Raw genomic sequence first — 21,875 nt, forward strand, 5'->3', positions numbered from 1 at the left:
CGCATAAACATTTCATTACACCAAATACACCAAATAATGTTCTTTTTAGCAGCATCATATGACCCCTTTAATGGAAGAGCCTGCAATAACGCGGTTTGACCAGTGTGGCGCTGTAGCGCAAGACTGTAATTCAGCTCTCCCCGATGCAATTCAAGAAAAGACAGACAGACTCAACAAATGTGTAAAAATGTGCTGCACGCTTTCCTCTCAATAACAAAATAAACACACATCAAAAATGACAGCGTTGAGAAAACAGCAATTAAGAAAGCATCTTATCATAGCGATGTGGATAAGTTTGCACCAGCTCTGCAATCGGCACTCCAGTCACATCACGTTTATTTAAATAACGCTTTATACAATAGATTGTTTTAAAGCATGCAGCTTTACAGTATTAAACAACAACAAAAAAAGTCTCACAGTGTCAGTCTGGCTTTCAGTTAGAATTACAACTTGATTTTCTGCCATAAATCAGCTGTCCAGTGTGGAGCTAGCTAATGATAGAATCTTTTTATTAGTGAATGCATAAATAAATAAATGCAAATAAATAAAAATCATTATATTCAAGTGATAGTTTGGTTTTTGCATAGATTAAAGCTTGATCTAACTCAGGACTGTTTTGATTACTATGACACTATAAGGTGTTTTAAGAGAGCTAATGTTGTGAATAAAATAATGTATCGAAAAAATGTCTTTGCACTTTATTTTGTTCCATATACGGCTTACAAAAGATGTTAGGCAGAATCTCTCTGTCATCTCATTTTGTGTGCCAAATATATTTATTTGTATTGTAAAAAATAATAATTGTAATTGTACAATAGTAATATAATTATTTGACATTCACTTCAAAGCGGACGTGATCACCTTGTTTTATTAATTAGTTACAATATGTGTAACTCAGTATTACCTAGAACTAATTGTAAAAGCAGAATAATAGAAGAAAGCCTACGGATTAATTAGTGAAGTTATTGACGATTAGTCAATTAACTGTTGTAATGATCGTTTTTAAAAAAAAATCGATTATCAAAATAATCGTTTGTTGCAGTGCTAATTATGTGTTTTCTGAAATATATTTAAATATGGAAATGAGGTGTTATCTAATTAAATTTGTGCAAATTTTCGCACTTTTCCAGAAGAGAACAGAGAATCTGAAGATTGGATAAAGCCAGGTTCCAATGTCCCGTTTCATTTTGTTGACATATTAAAGGTTTTTACAGAGAGGATTTTGGAGATCCCTTTCTGTCACTCCATACTGTCAACAGCAAGAAAAATAGATATTTTTAGGTATACAAATGTTATATAAATTAGGCAAATGATATATGAACAAACCTCTCCGTAATAACCTTCAGAGTATAGATAGAAATAAAACTGAAGTTGTTGTATGCAAGTGCTGCTGAGGACGAGAACTTGGAAAAAAAACTTTTGAGATCTTTTAAAGATATTGTTTGTAATTGAAATCTACAGATGCAAACTATTCTCATCATTAAATGTGTATTTTGGATGTTTTCTTTCCAAAATTCTGAAAGAAAAGTTATGGAAGCAAAATAGGTCAATTGTGAGATGCATGAAAAATATAGAAGTGCTAATATTAACGCACAATGGTAGAACTTTCTAGATATAAAACACTAAAATCAATTTCAGACTTTATATTCACTAAATATTACATTTAACATGTTATTAAATTATTCATGCTTTTAAAGGTTTGCTGGAATGTACCTAAAATACCTAAATCTAAAAATAGGTGAAATGTGTAAAATAACTAATATCAGCCAAAACAGATAAATAATAAAAAAAATCTCTTACCAATATATGCTGCATCCTTAATTCCTAATTGCACTTGAAGAAATTAGGAAGAGGTTTCAATCAACAGGACCACTGAAATTGAAGTTCACAGGTTCAGTATCAATTTTTATTTGTCAAATTAAACAGAACCTAACATTGTCATCTCTTTACAAACATAAAGCCCTTACAAAACTCCAAGGTACTCAAACATGTCCCCAACAAACCCCTTTTAAAAAACACAGCTCAGATCGAACAGAAAAGCAATTAAGCAACCATTTTCACTAAACGTTTATGTCGGGATATGGGCAAGAAAATGAAAACAAATGTCTGATAAAAGCTGGACAAATATAACCGATTCAACTGAAACAAATTAGGATGCAATTGGTATCAGCCATTAAAAAAATATTCCAGGCGTTCAGGAGAAGGGCATGTCTGGTTCACACGATGACTAAAATATCTCTTTGTATCCATCAATGTACAGCAAGTCATTGATGGGGAAAAAGAAAACAAAGAAATGGAGTGGTACATGCAGTCTCTCAGTCGCTGTCACTGGAAGAGGAACCCTTTTTCTTCGCATCTTTGCTTGGACTTTTAGATTTGTCCTTCGCTCTCTCTTTAGATTTCGGACTCTCGCTCCTGTTTCTCTTCTTCTGTTTATCAGCATCGCTCTCAGAATCACTGCTTTCACTGTCACTCTTTTCTTTCCTCTTCCTGCCGCTCTGTCGATCATCTCGCTCTCTGCTTCTCTGTCTCTGGGAGGATCGTTCTTTGGAGCTCCTGTCTCGTCCTCTGCTCTCTTTGCTCTTTGACTCCTCTGCACTCTTCCTCTTGTTTCGGTCTTCTGCGTCTCTCCCGTGGTCCCGTCTGTCTCGCTCTCTGCTTCTCGACCGACGAGATGATCTTCTGTCCCGGCTGCTGCTGTGGCGTCTGTCACGGCCTCTGTCACGTGATTGGCCACGCTTGTCACGGCCTCTGGACCTGGACTTGGACCTCCGTGATGCATCGCGACCCTTTTCTCTGCTTCTAGATCGGTCACGACGCTGCTCTCCATTCTTCTTCTTTTCCACCTCCTTCAACTTTTCCTTATCATTCCCTTCCGGATGTTGTTTGGTCCTTTCTTTGCTTTTGTCTTTTTGTTCGCCCTCCTTCTCTCGCTCTTTGGCATCTTTCTCTTTCCTGTCCTTGCTGCTTGAGCGTCCCCGTTTGTCATCTGCTTTGCTGTGCTTTTCCTTCTCTCTCTTCTTGTCTTTGCTCTTGCTCCGGCTGCGAGCTTTCTTCTTTTCCGCATCAGCATCTGTCTTTTTCCGTGCATCCCTATCTCTGCTTTTGGAGCGATGTTTGTCCCTCTTCCTATCTCTTCCTCTGGAGGGACTGTGAGATTTTTCCCGCTTTGCATCTCTCTTTTCTCGTTCAGAGTTCTTTTTTGCTTCTTCTTGTCCTGAAGCTTTGTTCTCACTGGCTGGTTCAGTGGCTTCTGTCTTTACCTCCGACATATCTCCTCTGAAAAAATAAATACATGAAAGATTTATTTTCAAGTAAGAATAAAAATTATAATATATTTATTTACTAAATTACATAATATAGATAACACTTGAGTGCAAGTAATGTTTTGGAACAGCACAAGGGCAAGTAAACAAAATTTCACTTTTGAGTGAACAAATCAAGTTTATTAAATTCTCATTTCATGAATCCTGGATGCAATATTTTGCATGCAGTGTCAAACTGCACATACTTGTCCCCTTTGATCCATCGGTCCTGAGTGGCAGCTGTGTTGGCTTTAGCTTTCTGTGTCCTTTGCATTTCCTGCCTCCAGTGTGGAGGCGTCTCACTGCGGCGAAACCGATCCCATGACCGCGAGCGAGATCTAGATGGTGTCCGGTAGCGCTACAGAAAGTAAAAAATAAATAATAAAAATGAGTTTCAATTTCTTTCAATAAAAATCAGAAAGAAAACATGTAAAACAAAACATGCATCGTTCAACAGTTTGGGATCAGTTAATGTTTTTTTTATATTCAGCAAGGATGCGTGAAATTGACCAAAAGTAACAGTAAAGACATTTATAATATATATTTTTTTTAAATGCTATTTTAAACTAATGTTATTCTTTTGAACATTATATTCATCAATTAATTCTGAAAAAAAAAAAAAAAAATTCATAACGGTTTTCAACATGGATAATAATCAGAAATGTTTCTTGAGCAGCAAATCAGCATATTATTATGATTTCTGAAGGATCATGTGACACTGAAGACTGGAGTAATGATGCTGAAAATTCAGCGCTGCATCACAGGAATAAATGAAATTTTAATATGCATTAAAATAGACATTTTTTTTTTTAACGGTTAAAATTTCAAAATATTACCGTTTTACCTGGATTTTTTGATCAAATAAATGCAGCCTTGCTAAGCAGAAGAAATGTCTTTCAGAAATCTCACCGACCCCAAACTTACTGAGTGTATTAACATTTAAAACTCATGCCCCCGGTTTCACAGACAAGGCTTAAGCCTAGTCCCAGACTAAAATGCAAGTCTGAGCTGTTTCAACTGAAAGAAACTTGCACTGATTGAGCTTGAAATATGTCAAGTGCCCTTGTTTTGTCTCAAGATGCACACCAGTAATGTTTTTTCTAAGGCATGTTTATAAAAATTACTTTAAAATCCTAATTGAACTATGGCCTAGTCCTGGCTTACGCTAAGCCCCGTCTGTGAAAACTGGCCATGATCTGCCTTTCAAAGCAAATCATAATTATTCTCTCACCCTCGGTCCTCTTCCTTTAATTCTGCGCCCTGACCTGGTCATCACCAGTCTCGTGCGGTTTGGCCGGGAGTTCGCCATGGGTCTGGAATTGAATTTACAAGTTACGAACAGGAGATTTATTTATTTATGATTTAAAGGTGCAGTAGGAGATCTTGGAAAATGCTAACTTTAGCCTGATAGCACTGAAAGCGAACGTCCCACCCTCCCTGCAATCGCCGTCCAAAGCCACGCCCCCTGAACGCATAGACGCTCACAGACCAGAATACCAGAGACAACATTACTACAAGAGGCTACATCAGCCGTTCTCAATTCCAGCCCATGTTCCAAGGTGAAGTAAACCCCTGCTCAGGGAGTAGGGAGCAATGAACACGGTGTAGGGATCATATCGATCGGAACACAGTTCATGCACGTTACACGTAGCTCACTTCTAATGAGTTGGTTATCTGTAGGGCTGGGTATCGTTCAAAAATGTTCGATATCGATACCGATACTTGACTTCGATACCGGTTCCTGAACGATACTTTTTTCGATACCAATTTTATGAAATCAATTTGAACAAGATTACATTATCTAAAAAAAAAAAACTTTGGTTTTATTTAAAACAAACGCACCAGTGTAAATGTAGCCTTACATCTAAGGGGGCTGGGACGCATTCACACTACAGCCTCACGTGTGCGCCACATCTCTGAGTGTAACCGGTGTAAACTAGTAGGTGTTTGACTTGACGCGGACCGACTGTGCAGACCGATCAGTGTATTGCAGTACCACGAGAGCTAAAGAGAGCAGACTGCTCAGTGCGCTTTCGAATCGCTCTCGCGGATGTCAAACTCTGATCGATTTGCGCCGCACCAAGGTTATTATAGTTTTGAATTTTTAAATTCGTTTTATTTTAATATAGTTTTCAAATTTGCCATAAAACTCAGTTTAGTTTTTATTAGTTTCATTCATATTTTTGTTAGTTTTAGTTTCGTTTTTATTTTGTGAACGCATTTTTATTTAGTTTTTATATAGTTTAGTTTGTTTTAGTTTCAGTTTTAAAGTTCAGCAGAATTAACAGATCACTTCCAGAGCGCAGGCCAAAGAAAGACGTAGGCATAATTTAACCTTAGTGAAGCAAAGATATAGCGACACAAAATTAACGCATGCCGAGATTGATTAGATAGTAAAAGTATACAAATACACGCCAAAGAAAGCAGGCAAGCCTTTTTTTACTAAATTAATCTACACAAGTCGCGCTTAAACTGATGACATATCCTGTCTGCACGAACCGGGTGCGCGGAGGTATGCAGATACATACATTGACAGGCAGGTAGGAAAGCCAATTAAAACGCTCGGACAGAGCGTTTTGATTGGATGAACATTTCTTGGTCCTACGCCTTCCACAGAATATATAAATACATGGATGACTGATGCTTCTTCTTTTCTTTTTTTGCTGGATGACAAAAGTTGAAACACGCTTTCATAATTTGACTGGAAAAAAATGTGTCAGTATGATTAAACCAAGATTAAATTAAACTGTGATCTCTTTTGAGATGCTATTTTTGCACTGCCAATCATAATTTTTATTAATAAAAGTTTATAGGAACATTCTGCATGAATGAATTATTAACGTCAAGTCTAGGGATAGTCGTGAATAACACAAGTAACCATAGTGACCATTAAATACTGACATCCATAACACTGGACAGTTTGATCACAATTGATGTGCCCTGATTGAACCCACTTATTAAATAAGTTCATTTGTTCATTCTTAATTAAGTGACAGTGGCTCTGAATGCTTTAGTTTTGAGTGTAGAAGTCACTACAAAATGAATAAGATGGAAAAAATCTAAAACTTTTGGATGGCCCAATGTTTTATTCCTTCATTTGAGTACCACTGTTTTTGATAATACATTTGCATGAATTATAATGATTGCACACATATACTGTATATATGATTGCACACATATACTGTATATATATATATATATATATACAGTATATGTGTGCAATCATATATACAGTATATGTGTGCAATCATTATAATTCATGCAAATGTATTATCAAAAACAGTGGTACTCAAATGAAGGAATAAAACATTGGGCCATCCAAAAGTTTTAGATTTTTTCCATCTTATTCATTTTGTAGTGACTTCTACACTCAAAACTAAAGCATTCAGAGCCACTGTCACTTAATTAAGAATGAACAAATGAACTTATTTAATAAGTGGGTTCAATCAGGGCACATCAATTGTGATCAAACTGTCCAGTGTTATGGATGTCAGTATTCATATAACACTACTATTTTTTGTTGTTAAAGTGTCTAAGCTTAATGATTTAATTTAATTAGACAATGCTTTTTGATTACTAAAATTTTACTTAACCATTAAAACAAAATCCAGAAAAATTATAACAGAAAATTTATTTAAACTGAAAAAATTTTTTTTGAATTGAATTTGGAAAAAAATACAACTTATTTCATGGGGCCATAAGGAAGCATATTTCTACACAAGTACGCAATAAAAATATAAGTTAAAACTAATAACGTAAAACATCTAAACATTTCTAACCTTAAACATGAGAAAAGAAAATATGCAATATCACCTTTAGATTTTGGAACAAGTTCCCCACAGTTGAGCACTTTGACCTCGGCGTAGGGTCGGCTGTTGGTATCTGTCTTCTGACTCTCGATCATCCGGATCACCTCCTGGCCGGAGATCACCTGACCAAACACCACATGAATTCTGGGGAAAAAAGCAACAAAACCTGTTAAACACTGCAGAAGATATTTATGTTACCTAGGAGTTTATCAAAAATTACTAGTTGGTACATTACATTGTGCTGCACACTTACCCGTCCAAGTGAGGAGTTGGTTTTGTAGTTCTATGGTCAGGGACACAAAACAGTGAGGCAGAATGTAAATATAAATCTAACGAACACAAAAACAGTGATTAATGCACACCATAAATCGATCCGAGTCATTATCACTTGCAGTTCATAACTAGATCAAGACCAAACTAATGCACTGAGGACATAAACATTTATTCTACATCAAGGTAGGGCTGGACGATATGGCCAAAATTGATATCACGATATATTTCTTAATTTCGGTCGATACGATATAATTCCGATATCGATATGAACACTATTTATCTGAAATAGCAATCTTTTGTAACATTATAAATGCCTTTATCCTCACTTTTGATCAATTTTAAGCATCCTTGCTAAATAAAAGTATTAATTTCTATAATTTCTTCCCCAAAAAACAACAACAAGAAAAAAAAATTCTACTGACTTCAAGCTTTTGAATTGTATAGTGTATAATGTTACAAAAGCTTTTTATTTCAGATAAATGCTGATCTTTTGATCTTTCTATTCATCAAAGAATCGTATATCGAAATATCGGAAATGTGTTTAAAAATCATATCACCGTTATTGAAAATAATTATATCGCGATACATTGTCCAGCCCTACATCAAGGCTGCAAAAAAGAAGATGATGGTAGTTTTCAAAGAGAATGGTACAATCCACTATCCAACAGGTCAGTAGTGACGCCCCCTAAAGCAGGGTATCTGCAGGATTTTTAGGCTCAAACTTAAGATTTTTTACCTGCACAAATAAAATTAATACCATATGAGCGGGGCAATGTCTATAGTAACATATTAAACTGTAAAAAGCATGATTTACAGGTCAGATACAGGTTTTCACAATAACAACAAAGTTTTATAAAATGATAAAGCTGTAAAGAAGCACGTATTCTGGACTCACATAAAGAACTGTGAGCCATTGGTGTCCTTCCCTCTGTTTGCCATCGACAGCAGGAACTCTTTGGTATGTTTCATTGAGAAGCTCTCATCTAGACAAAAAAATAAAATGACCGAATATTGAAATCAGTGTTGTTATTGGTAACTAAAACGATTAAAAAGTGTTTAAATACACCTAAAATTAAACTAAAAGGACTTATAAGAAAAAAAACGTACTTAGAAATATTGCTATGGCAACTAGCTGAAGTTGAAGTTCTAAAATTACTACAAAAATTAAAGCTAAATAGAAATTTGAAAAAAAAAAAAAACAACTAATAAAATTGACAAAAGCACAAAACTTAAAATAAAAACTAATAATACAGTAATACAAGCTAATTCAATAATATTATTAAAAACAATAAATGTATAAATAATACTAAAATGATGTAGAAACGGTTTCATGTTGACCCTTGAAGTCTGTGATTTAGGAACCTGGTTAACCAAGTCAATGAAGAGTCATCTTAAAACGATTTACAAATTGGACATCACTGTGGAACTTCAAAAAATAAAAAAAATAAAAACTGCAATATTTTATTAATATGCACATGCTTATGAAGTGGAAAAAAGGACACTCACCTTCAAAGAAACCTCCATATATAGATTCACCACCTCTGCCATTTCCTGTTAAGGCAAACATTTCTGTCAAACGTCATCGCCCATAGGATATACATAATAAAAAAATAGCAAAAGACAGAAGTACCTTCACTGAAGTCTCCTCCTTGTATCATAAAGTCCTTCACTATCCTGTGAAACAGACTTCCTTTATAGTGCAAGGGTTTCTGGGTAGTCTTGCCAATTCCTTTCTCACCTGGAGACAAAAAACCCCACAATGCATAAACACAGACTTTACTGCATTAAACGTTTTGAACCTAATTAGCTGTATTGTTAAAATTAAGGTTCCTCTGACTAAAAAGAAAAAATTAAATTACTCAAGTAATTTTAAATAAATAAATTATAAAATATAAATATATAGAGATCAGGGGTGTGCGATATATATCGTCTGCGATAATATCGTAATTGTTGTCTTAACGATGTGCGATTTGACATTATCGAGTATTTTGCAAAAACCATTCAAAACATCCCTACAGAGCGTACATTACGTGAAAGGATATCAGTATGTCATATTGCTAGTGTAGCAAGTCCTCCAAGTCAATTATCGTTCATGTTATTTTCCTGCCTAACGTTACTCTAATTGAGCGTCAATATCAGTGTTGGCACTTTCACTTTCAGCAGAATAGCACATTAAAGCATATGAACATGTCTCATAAGTCTATTCGACGTTTTTTTATGTTACCTTTGAGATCGTAAATAGCTTTAGAATAAAACGACACTCGGATGTTTATTTTCGTGCTGCTGCTTGTGTTCTCCGAGTCTCCCTGCACTCAGCTAAGCTAGTGCTAAAAACACACGAGAAATCATCAACAGCAGCACACCTTGAGTATCCGTATTTGTTTAAACTGCATATTTATCGAATTAGCTTTAAGAAATCGGATAATTGGTTCTATTTGCTCATACCCGCGCTAAAATCGCAGCGTTTTGCCTTTTAATGATTGAATGACTAGCATGCTAACGTGCTACATGTGTCAGTTATGTTGAGATTTTTATTTCGTTCTTCCCTTTTTACAAGTCCTACTGAAAAGTAATTTTTATGTCTTTGACAGGAAGTATAACTTACATGCTTGAATCAATTTAAACCAATGCTACCAAAACGAAGAGGACATTAACAACATCGAGTGTCGTTCTGGTGTCCTCGCCGCGCGCGCAGGTCTGTAAAGATGGCGCCGTGACGATCAGCGGTGCATTCTGGGTAAAAACATACACCGCCTGAACCAGAGACTACGGAAGCTTAAAGCGGTCAAAAATCAAATGGGATTTGGAGTTCATTTTCGTTTGAGTTTCATTATACAGATCAGTGGTTTCATCATATACAGTGGAGATCAAAATTAAAAAACAACCTACGATGTCCTAAATTTCAAGGTCACTGCTTAGTCCTATTTGAAGTTATCCTAAGGAGTAGGAGGGTAGTTTTTAAGCATATTTCATAAATTAATTGTATTCTGAAGCACAGTATAAGAAACTTGAATGAGATATTTGAAAAGTTCCTGGTGCTAATTTCCTTAATTATATGACAAACCCTAATTTTCAATGACATTGCAAGACGGCGGGCCGCTCTAAGGTGACTGAAACCCTGCAATAGGACGCAGTCCAGATGAAGGCCAAAGGGACGACCCTTCAGCCACTGCAAGAGAAGCTGGTCATTCCAAATCTGATTTCTCGTATATTGCAGCTTTACAATAACACTACTTCAAGTTCCCCAAAAAGGATGGTCATCCACGTAAGACAAATGCGAGAGAAGATCATGCGGAGACTCTCAATGAATCGGTTCAGCACTGCAGCTGGAATTGCTCGCCAGTTCAGCGCTGAACAGGGTAAGGATCTGTCTCGGCACGTTTAAGAGAAGTTGGGCTGAAAGCACACTCAGCAGTGACCAAACCTCTCATCAGCAGAAAGAATCAAAAGGCTAAGTTCACCTTTGCTGAGGAGCATGTTGTGTGGAGAGAGAAGAATTGGTTCAAAGTTCACTTTAGTGATGAGAGCAAGTTTAGTGTATTTGGGTCTGATTGGAAACATTATGTTCGGCATCAAACTGGGGAAATACTGAACCCCGAGTGTGTAAAGAAGTCAGTGAAAGGTGGAGGAGGAAGTGTCATGGTTTGGGGAACGTTTTCTGCAGCATGGAAGGGTGAATGCAAATGTTTATCAGAACCTCCTTCAGCAATAATTTCAGAAAAAAATCAAGTATTTATAGATTGTTCTCTAATTTTGATCTCCACTGTATATAAATGAAATCTTGTGGAAGCTGTTAAAGTTTGTTTACTACTCTCATTTGTTGATGTTGTTGTTTTTTTCTCAGTAAGTTTGGCGTTCATTTGGCGCCACCTACCGGCGTAAACATTAATGTCACTGAATTATTATTATTATTATTATTATTATTATTATTATTGTTATTTCGGTTGACTCAAGTCACTTGAATCGAAATTCTAACCACTCACATAGCATGCAAAAAAAGTGGAGTTTAGAAGCACAAGCGACTATTACTATAGCTGGCAAAAATCCAATAAACACATAAACGTATAGTATTTACGAAAATAAACACATTAAAAACGTAAAAGTTTCGTAGGGTTTAAGTATTGATGGATTTTTTTTTTCAGCGTTCATGACGAAGCGCTTAATCAGTATCCATGGCAACGTGTTGGTGTTTTCTGTAAACCTGACTCTCATCAGCATCTCGCGACGATTATTGAGCTGATCGCTGAGTTAATCGACTGATCGGCTTTTCCTTTAGCGACTGTGATAGTTTAGGTCAGTTTTATTTTGTGCAGTGAAATCTGAACACAAGAACCGTGTCGATATGCCTTGTGTTCATTATAAGTTTCGAAGTAAACTCACTCACGACACGGTCGAGTTTGAAGGCCTTCACATCACTCTGACAGAGTTAAAACGACAAATCATGAGGCGCGAGAGACTGAAGCTCTGTGACCTGCAGCTCAGCAGCGCGCAAACAAATGAGGGTGAGTTCAGCTCCAGATCACAATAAACCAAACTAAACTAAACTCAATTAAACATGTAGAAATAAAACAAAACATGAAGGTGAGTTCAGCTCCAGATCACACTGAACCAAACCAAACCAAACTAAACTCAACTAAACATATAGAACAAAAAAAAACTAATGAAGGTGAGATCAGCTCCAGATCACAATAAACCAAACCAGACTAAACTAAACTTATAGAACAAAAAAAAACTCATGAAGGTGAGATGAGCTCCACATCAAACTAAACTAAACATTTGATGCATGATCAGACAGAACACAAACTAATGCTTTTATGTTCAATAAAAAGTCACATTTATGAATCTACTGCTGTAATGACAAACAATATGTAGAAAAGGGTTTGCATTGGCCTTCATGTTTAATAACTCTCATTGGAAAGGTTCCTTATCAAATATTTGATTCCCATGGTTAATTTTGTACTCTAACATATGGAGCATCAGCGACTGGCTCCTCCAGTATATCACAGATAAACACGTTTGCTATGTTTTATAATGTTACACAGTTTTTGATCAAAATGTCAGGAAAAGCCGTTTGCTTGTTGCGAATCGAAGGTAAGCCCAATTCCACTGAACGGTTTTAAATAATATCTTCATTCTATATGCACTATTGTACAATTTTACCTTACATCTTCTGTATGAATAAACAACACACGCGCTGTATAATTACTGCATCGTTATACAATAAATCTATTATTAATTCCCTGACGATCAAGGCCCTGTGTGTTCATTCTGATTGGGTTTCTGTAGACGAGCGTCTCGTTCATGTCTCTGTGTGTCTCGTTCATGTTTCCAGTCTTCAAACTCAAATCTCTAGACTGACTGACCTCACTATTGTCCTAAATAGCTCATAGTGTCTCGTCTCAGAGGTAAAACTCCTCTTGTGTTCATGTTTATTTCAGCAGCAGGTTGGTGATTCTTCGCCAGTTTCACTGGATCAGCTTCTGAAGGTACTGAAATCAAAGAGAAATACACTCTGCTGCACTGTAAAGAACTTCAGTGTTTGCATTTGAAGTGTCACAATGAAGACAAAAAGTGCTTAATATCAAAACACAGTGTACAGTGAAGATGCTTAAAACGGCAAAACCAAAGTGAGCAAAAATCCCACAATGACAAACACACAAGCAGCTTCTTCAAGGTTCCCATTCAAGATCTCCTCTAAACAGATATACAGACCAGAAGAGACCACATTACTGAGAAACTTTCAGTCCTGCATTGGAGAAACATTGTGAAGCACTGGCTCCAAGCTAAGAAACACAAGCAGCAAAAAAAACAAAAAGTTATATTTTAATAAATATATTTTACATTTGCTGTATTTGCTTGATATTTTTTAGGAACATTTAGTAATAAATATGAATGTATATATTTTGTATAGATTTTATTAATTTAATAAAGGTTATAGAAACAATATCAAATAGTGATGTATTTATTAAAGAAGTGTTACCACTGGGTATATGTGTCACGTTTGCTACTGTGTTGGAGCGCGGAACGAGGAGACGTGGTTTACATCAACAAGGAAGTTTTAATAAAATCAAGGGAACCAGGAAAACACTTTCCTCCATGTTGGTGGGGAGAAACGAATAGGAAAACAAAAGACTTTTTAGACACAGGGAGAAGGGGTGCCGCTTACTGTCACGGTCCGGTATTCTGTCACGTTTGCTACTGTGCTGGAGCGAGGAGCGAGGAACAAGGAGACGTGGAGTAGGCTACATCAACAAGGAAGTTTTAATAAAATCAAGGGAACCAGGAAAACACTCGTAGCTGAGAAGGTAGACATCAACAGACATTCACAATACCGGACGACCAAACTTAGAACAGGGCTCACTATAAATACACAGGAGAGGACTAAAGGATGGGATGACGAGACACACCTGGAACTAATGAAACAATAAACATAATTAGAACAGGAACAGGAAGAACCAAATAAGGGCATGGAAAGACATGGGGAGCAAAACACACACAAAACACGAAACAGAGTCTGACAATATGGAGATACTGTGATAGGTAAACTTGAAAAAAAAGTATATGGCTAGGACTGGCATTGTGACATTGATTTAACTGCAACTTATTAGTATTATTTATTGAAATATGTATGTATGTATCTCAATAAATATGCTGCAGTTAAATTAATGTAATTAGCCAGTCCTAGCCAAAATAAATGGCTTTTTTGTTTTTGCAATCATCAGAGAAAACTGTCTGCTAAAAACGTTGATATGGTTTAAAATAGTTTATTTTACAAAAAATGCACATACATATAATAACCTAGTATTTTTAAAGTATTTTTGAGAGTTTATTTTTATTACTGTATAACAATACAGAAATGCACCTGTTCTTGCTTACATGGTTCTGTCAATCTGTCAGGGTATTAAATGGGAAATGGCTCATGTTCACACACACACACATACACATTTCACATTAACAGTGTTTGTCTAAAATGTAAAAGAAAAAATACTTTAGGGAACCCGAAAGCTTTTTTCACACTTAGTTTTATGAAAAAGGTTTAGTTCCCTTGGCTTCTCATTTTAGACTACATATAAATGACCACAGACAGCTGTGTGCTGAGGTCAAAGGTCACATGACCACAGGGGGGTCACACTTCAAAAAAATTGGTTTGATTTAAAGTTTGGGCATCCTGGCAGCATTCAGACGCATGCCAACGCAGGAAGAGCCGGAAGCGTAGCGCATCTCTCTCAGCATGCCGCTCCATGTCTTTTTGTCTTCTTCATACCTGTGAAAGAAAACAGGTCAATACATAAATTGACTTCCAGTTCTATTCCTGGACTCTTTCTTGGAACTCGACTAATTAATTAAAACTCTTTTTTTCCTTTCAGAACCAGCTGGACACAGAATCGGGATGACTTACTGCCAAACGTCAGTGATCTCAGAGGGCCCGATGTTTTTGTCCTCCAGCTCTACAATAGCAAAGCCACCAATTGCAAAGAGGTTTCCTCCTAAGGTGCTCACGAGATTCACCGAGCTGCGCTCCTGAGGGAACTCTGTGAATGTGTCCCACCTAAGAGCAAATCATATTAATATAATACAATATACATATTTCATTTTTACATGCAGAAGCAGTGAAGAGATGACAAAAAAGACGGATAAGCGCAGGAAGACGACATCTAGAATGGTACATCTCTGTACAGATACAATATTATTGTTTCATATCACAAGCAAACCTGTAAATTGCATAGTATCTATTTACAAAAAATGCACATACATATAATAACCTAGTATTTTTAAAGTATTTTTGAGAGTTTATTTTTATTACTGTATAACAATACAGAAATGCACCTGTTCTTGCTTACATGGTTCTGTCAATCTGTCAGGGTATTAAATGGGAAATGGCTCATGTTCACACACACACACATACACATTTCACATTAACAGTGTTTGTCTAAAATGTAAAAGAAAAAATACTTTAGGGAACCCGAAAGCTTTTTTCACACTTAGTTTTATGAAAAAGGTTTAGTTCCCTTGGCTTCTCATTTTAGACTACATATAAATGACCACAGACAGCTGTGTGCTGAGGTCAAAGGTCACATGACCACAGGGGGGTCACACTTCAAAAAAATTGGTTTGATTTAAAGTTTGGGCATCCTGGCAGCATTCAGACGCATGCCAACGCAGGAAGAGCCGGAAGCGTAGCGCATCTCTCTCAGCATGCCGCTCCATGTCTTTTTGTCTTCTTCATACCTGTGAAAGAAAACAGGTCAATACATAAACTGACTTCCAGTTCTATTCCTGGACTCTTTCTTGGAACTCGACTAATTAATTAAAACTCTTTTTTTCCTTTCAGAACCAGCTGGACACAGAATCGGGATGACTTACTGCCAAACGTCAGTGATCTCAGAGGGCCCGATGTTTTTGTCCTCCAGCTCTACAATAGCAAAGCCACCAATTGCAAAGAGGTTTCCTCCTAAGGTGCTCACGAGATTCACCGAGCTGCGCTCCTGAGGGAACTCTGTGAATGTGTCCCACCTAAGAGCAAATCATATTAATATAATACAATATACATATTTCATTTTTACATGCAGAAGCAGTGAAGAGATGACAAAAAAGGATGGATAAGCGCAGGAAGACAACATCTATAATGGTATATCTCTGTACATATACAATATTATCGTTTCATATCACAAGCAAACCTGTAAATTGCATAGTATCTATTTTGTTTATTAGTTGTTATTGTTAGCTAAATCTAAAACTATTAAAAATGTTCATTAATTTAAATAAAGCTGAAATAAAATAAAATATTGCATGAAAAATGTAAGAAAACAAAATTAGAAATGTTGCTTTGGCATATAAGTGAAATAAAATAAGTATTAAAATGACTAAAACTAAAAGTTAAATAAAAATAAATAAAATCTAAAGTACTAAAATGACTAAAATTGAGATAAAAATAAATGGAAAATAAATAGAAATATTGAAAATAATAATGACAAAAGCACATTAAAAAATACAAAAAATTAAACAAAAATTAAATTAAAAATTAGAACTATATAAATAAAAGCCAGTTCAAAATATTTTATAAATACTTTAATAATATATAAATAACAATGGTGAGAAATCATACTTGTTTGTGCCAAAATCGTAGACTTCAGATAAAGCCGTGAGTCCTTCCTCATTCACTCCCCCAGTTACGATGATTTTCCCCTTATGAACTATGGCACCAAACATCGCTCTGGGCGTCTTCATAGCAGCCAGTTCTCGCCATTCTGACTGCTTGTGGTTGTACACAAACATTTTATTGATAGCTTTGCTGTGAGAGAGAAAAGAGAGATTTATTTACTTTTATATTTTTTTAATCAAATAATTTACAGTGCACCAAATGATGTCGACTTTCAATATGAAATCAAAACTGACCTTATGTACAGTACATTCTTAAAGCACATTCTTGGAGTTATTGTGAAAAATCCATTGGTTCACATTATTTTAAATAAAAATATTGCTTTGTAATCTTTCTTTAAAAAGTAGTAACTTGTGCTCCAGCTCAGTCTGACTTTTAAAGGGGCTGTTCTTCATATTTAGGTACATATACAATGTATAATTGTATAATTTTCTATTATTATTTATTTATATCAAGATAAACTTAAGCCACTCGTTTCAAACATGCAGAGCTGTAGGTGCTACACACAGGCAGGAACAGTGCACAGTTGGGCAGGTTTCCTTTACTTTTTACTAGTTTTTTGGTGTTTAGTAATAGTAGTAACTAAGCTGCTCTATTTCAATAAATGCTTTGTTAGGACTGAAGAGGAAGAGGATGTTTCATCAAGCTGTTTTATCTGAAAAGATGAATACGTCATTGGTTCCTCATTATAAGAGCCCTTTAAATGTCACATTGTACAGAGGATTTTTGAGGAACTTTGATGGATCACAGACAGCTGCAAACTATACCATATGTTCCTGAGCACCACTGATCTCAGTTACACACACACACACACACACACACACACACACACACACACACTTACTTGTCATCTGTCTTTCCTCCAATGCAGTACACCAGGTTGTTATGTGAGACAACTGAATGGCCGTGAATACGCAGAGGAAGTTTCTTGGTCTCGTGCCATTTCATCTTTCTGCAATGACATGAAATACTATTGAAGCCACACATCCGAGCCAGCAGTCAAGTGTGAAGAGCAGTATCAGCAGTTGGACAGACAAAGCTTTTGAATTCATACTCAGTGTCATAACACATGACGGAGTCGAGGGACTCGTTGGTCTGCAGGTCTTTGCCAGCGATGGCGAACAGCAGGTTTGCACATTCACCCATACTGAACAGGCATCGAGGGCTGGGCATAGGTGGCATTGCCCTCCAATCAGCAGCAATACTGTCCAGCTGGATAAGATAGAATAGTTTTAAAATTACAAATAAGTTCCATAATACTTTACAGTATGGTACAACTTATTAACATTAGTGTAGATATCCGGAACTAACAACAAACAACTATTTTTTACTGAATTTATTCATCTAGATTCATGTTCATTTATAAATATAGGCTAATATTGTTTACATAGTTTAAGTTTTATTGTCGCAAAATGTTACTACATTATCGCCCCGCTCTTTAAGTAAAGTTGGATATATCTGCATACATACAGTATAATTGCGCAGGGGAATATATACTACATAGCAAATCTGCTAGATCTCTTATATTGTCTCGAAGGTTGAACTATATTATCACCCAGCTTTAATCTGCTAAATGCATAAGGTACGAAGATATTAAGACATTATTAACATCTCGATATTTTGTAAAGCTGCTTTTAAACCATGTTGAAAGCACTATACAAATTAAATTAACGACATGCATAGTTAATTCATATTTCTTTATAATAATTCATGTTAATTTATATAACTTTAGATAATTATAATGCATTAGTATATGTTGAATATACAATTAACCTAAACACTGTAAAAGCACTGATCATTGTTAGTTCATGTTATCAAATTGAAATGTATTGTAAAGTGTTGCCATTACCATAAATTAAGCTCAATTCAGATACTCTAAATAGAGGATTGAAGATAACTTTAACCTGTGAAATATCTAGGAAATTGATTAAAGTTTGCAGATTAAAGTTATTTTATTTTAAAGTTCCATGAAAAGACCAAAAATATGGATTACCATGCTGGTCCTGGTCTAGCAAGTGGACCAGCATGATCTTCTTGGCGAAGACCATTTTGTAAAGGTAGTTTAAGAAACCTAGTGTGGTTACCATCACACCAGCACCTAGTTTTTAAAGTAATTTTGTACCTGGTAGAAGTAGCACTGCAGAGGAGACTCTTTGCTGTCTTCATCGACAAACAATGCATTTAAAGATTAATACTTCCTGGTTAAACAGTAATTAGGGTCATTACAGTGCATTGACAATCATAAAAACATGGGATTTCATGTTTTTCCAACTCTATCAAATGGTTCTAGAATGATCTCAGGGCTCAGAGGAGAGCGCCAGTCACACTAGAGACACTATTACTAAAATTAAAACTGACAGAAAGGTTTTGGGGGAAGGAGACGTGTGTAATTTAAGTCAAAGCATTAGGGACATATGTGTGAGACTGTTAAAGAGGAAGTATGAGGAGATATTAATGACAAGCACGAGTGAAAAAGATACCAGTTTAATTGCTAGAGGTTAGCTGAGGTTTATTTAGCATTTAGGTTTTTATTTTCGATGCGGTTTTCTCAGAAGTTTGGAGTTGATTGTATTGGAGCCCTACTACTGTATAATAAGGATAAATATACATGAACAAAAATGGCAGGATTCAGGTAATGCACGTCCAGTACTTCCACTGAGATGAATGGGAATGCTAAGGGATTGCTTTCTCAGGTATTATGGACATCCTTAGACGTCACAATATCATAATACTATACCTTCATTTCTCTCCAAGAGATGGCAGTGTGCAACCTCAAAGTCACTCACCAATGATAAAGAGCTGGTTCTTCTTGGTGCAGAGACTCACGTGGTTCTTCGGCAGCTGCTCTGCCATGGCAGCCAGAAAACACTCATTCTCGGCCACGTCGTACGCCACAGCAGCCGTGTCATTGATCATGAGGATCAGGTCTCGTCCATACATCCCCAGTCTACGATTATCGTTCAAGTAACCCGGCAGCAGCTCCTCTTCCTCCTCTGCTCCGGCCTCTCCGTTCACCTCTCCTTCCTTCTTCTCTTTGGGTTTCTTCTCGGGGAGTTTTCCTCCGAAGACGTCTTTGATGACTTGCAGCTTCTTCAAGAGTTCTGGATCTGCCTTGATGATGTCATCGGTCTCGACTTTCTCCCGGAAGTACTTCTCCGGAAGAAGGCGGAAACGGATGCACTCGAACGCTTCGCCCAGATTCTTGGCGCGCTTGGCCTTGTCGCTGCGCACCCACTTCATCACCGACTCAAACACGACCTCCTCCTTCTCCACGTTAAGCGTATCTCCACCAATCAGGGCCAAGAGCTCGTGAGGTGCCAGCTGAAGGAACTCCTCCTCGGCCGCCACGGTTTCAAAGCGGTCAGCGATGAAATCGCGTGCTGCTATGGCGAGCCTGGGAACGCCGAGGACCAGGCCGAGCCTGAAGACGGCAAGACAATTAGACAGCGACAGCTTCTTCTGGAGATAGTTCACACATACTGTAAACACTGAGGGAATCTGGAAACGGTTCGCCACTGCAAAGATCTCCTGAACGTTGTCGTCCGTCAAGTCGATCTCAGCGGAATACAGATACTGGATGATCATATCCATGATATTGGGATCAACGTCGTCCAGAACTACTTCCTTGCTGCTTTCCTTCTCCTTGCCGTCCTCGGAGAAGAAGAGCTCTCTGAAGTAAGGACTACAGGCGGCCATGATCAGGCGATGGCAGGGAAAGCAGCGGTCGCCAATTTTCAAAGTGCAGTCCACAAACTTGTTCTCATTCAGAAGTTCCTTCAGTCCATCCTGAAGCAAGGTGCTCTGGAACCATTATAACACTATAATAACCAGCACAAATCTTTCTTGAGCTGAACATAAAATACAGCGTGATTTAGTGAACATGAAATTGCAGAAAATCTGGATTTGTTGACAGTGTAACAGCCAGGCCATTTATCTACATACAAAATATTTTATTACCAAAAGTACAAGATACAAAATGACAAGCTTTATTACATTGATTCCAACAACATTAGTTTTCAAAATCAAGACTACATTTCATTTATTACATTAATGTCAGTTCAATGAATGTTGTGTAACTATGACAGTGTACAATATTACAGTATTGCTTATTCACAGTTCTGAAGGTTGTGATATGAAAGTACTGTGTTTTATCAATTAGCTACTCTCAATGAAATGCCCTGTCCTACCAATTTTTCATATACTTTGTGTATTTCAGTGCAGGTCCGTTGTATTGGAGTGTGAGGAATTACAGACAAAGGGAAATGTATCCATAACGGATATCAGCCTCCTAAATGCAAAGAAAAGAGTGTGACTATATGGCAGAAACTGGTGTCCATTTTCATTTTCAGTAATTTTTTACCAGGGATAAGTTAAATTCAAATGTGCATTTTACCTGCTCTCACGACAACACATGTCTTTTTGCAATCTTCTTCTGTGTCAAAGCGGTTCCGGTTCCCGTCACAGCCTCCGTACCAGAACTGCGCGCAGGCATTGGCCTGCCGGTCGTAGTACCAGCGAATGTTATAGTCCCGACAAGGGCCCTGATCCAGGAGCAGCTCACAACGGGGGTCCAGAGATACAACCTCTGAAAACAGATTTAAAAAAAAAGATTGACATATTTCAGATCTGGTCTGGTGAACAACATTTTCAGATATTTCACTAAGTTACTTGCTTTTTCAACTATAGAGTTTTTTTTGTTGTTCATCAGACATTTCAATAAATCAAAAGACTGCAGATGATATAGGCAATTTGGTGACAAGATGATCTGGAATGCATGTGATATCACACATCCTGTGCATGCATGTGCAGCAGACTTTGCACTTTTAAATAAGTAAAAAAAAAAAATTTAAAAAAAAGATGCAAGTAAATGTCATAAAATTAACAAAATGCTTTATTTGTAATCCTTTGTAGTAATTTTCTAGTAATGTTTCCTAAAAAATGAATGAGTATCTATGAAATCAGGGATTTGAAGAATGTACACTGCCATTCAAAAGTTTGTAGTTGGTAAGATTTTTTATTTTTTTTGAAAGAAGTCTCTTATGCTCACTAAGGCTGCATTTATTTGATCAAAGATACAGAAAACTTCAAGATGGGAATTGACGGACAAGAGAAGAAAAAGGGGAGAAGGTGGCTACAGGTCTGCTCGCCACACCGGCCGGGCTGGAAAAGGACAGAGTGCTGAAAAGATTCCCAGAGTGAAGGGGCTGTTATTTAATCCTGCCATTCTAAATATAACCCTCCCGCTCTTGTCCACCCCCACTGCCTCTCTCATCCCTCAATGCTAGTTGTGAAGAAGGAGATCCCAATGTGATGGCCAGCCTAGACGTC

General features: G+C 36.8%; 3 protein-coding genes across 3 annotated transcripts; all 3 read right to left on the bottom strand.

Moving 5' to 3' along the window:
* Positions 1-2,110: 2,110 nt before the first annotated feature.
* LOC107709059 (peptidyl-prolyl cis-trans isomerase G-like) lies at positions 2,111-9,414 on the bottom strand. The gene is made up of 10 exons (XM_016513449.1): positions 9,404-9,414; positions 9,018-9,166; positions 8,894-8,938; positions 8,283-8,370; positions 7,368-7,397; positions 7,119-7,258; positions 5,935-5,968; positions 4,537-4,651; positions 3,512-3,663; positions 2,111-3,279 (listed from the first exon to the last, which is right to left on the bottom strand). Exons 1-10 carry the CDS (start codon positions 9,412-9,414, stop codon positions 2,316-2,318), a joined length of 1,728 nt encoding a protein of 575 aa, XP_016368935.1. The 3' UTR covers positions 2,111-2,315.
* Positions 9,415-13,987: 4,573 nt separating this feature from the next.
* Positions 13,988-15,042, bottom strand: LOC107709060 (kelch-like protein 41b). Its single transcript, XM_016513450.1, has 3 exons — positions 15,020-15,042; positions 14,787-14,936; positions 13,988-14,651 (listed from the first exon to the last, which is right to left on the bottom strand). Exons 1-3 carry the CDS (start codon positions 15,040-15,042, stop codon positions 14,540-14,542), a joined length of 285 nt encoding a protein of 94 aa, XP_016368936.1. The 3' UTR covers positions 13,988-14,539.
* Positions 15,043-15,138: 96 nt separating this feature from the next.
* Positions 15,139-20,354, bottom strand: LOC107709061 (kelch-like protein 41b; the record flags this gene model as incomplete). Its single annotated transcript, XM_016513451.1, is given in 7 exon segments — positions 15,139-15,616; positions 15,752-15,901; positions 16,494-16,679; positions 17,392-17,499; positions 17,602-17,759; positions 18,670-18,745; positions 19,330-20,354. Coding segments are annotated over 7 exon segments (1,815 nt in total), but the record flags the coding sequence as incomplete, so codon positions are not given.
* Between the last annotated feature and the right edge of the window lie 1,521 nt (positions 20,355-21,875).

This window comes from Sinocyclocheilus rhinocerous, unplaced genomic scaffold (genome assembly GCF_001515625.1).
Source record: "Sinocyclocheilus rhinocerous isolate Xijiao unplaced genomic scaffold, SAMN03320098_v1.1 scaffold835, whole genome shotgun sequence".
Taxonomy (NCBI): Eukaryota; Metazoa; Chordata; class Actinopteri; order Cypriniformes; family Cyprinidae; genus Sinocyclocheilus; species Sinocyclocheilus rhinocerous.

What these genes read in the sequence shown, in the direction of transcription:
- LOC107709059 (XM_016513449.1), bottom strand. An exon ending in AATGGCTCACAGTTCTTTAT is followed by an intron (nt 7,398 to 8,282) that starts GTGAGTCCAGAA and finishes CCCTGACCATAG; the next exon opens with AACTACAAAACCAACTCCTC. An exon ending in TTAAAGGAAGAGGACCGAGG is followed by an intron (nt 3,664 to 4,536) that starts GTGAGAGAATAA and finishes TACTTTCTGTAG; the next exon opens with CGCTACCGGACACCATCTAG.
- LOC107709060 (XM_016513450.1), bottom strand. Translation starts at nt 15,042, where the DNA reads ATGTCGTCTTCCTGCGCTTATCC. An exon ending in TCGTCTTCCTGCGCTTATCC is followed by an intron (nt 14,937 to 15,019) that starts GTCTTTTTTGTC and finishes ATTTGCTCTTAG; the next exon opens with GTGGGACACATTCACAGAGT. An exon ending in GAGATCACTGACGTTTGGCA is followed by an intron (nt 14,652 to 14,786) that starts GTAAGTCATCCC and finishes TTTCTTTCACAG; the next exon opens with GTATGAAGAAGACAAAAAGA.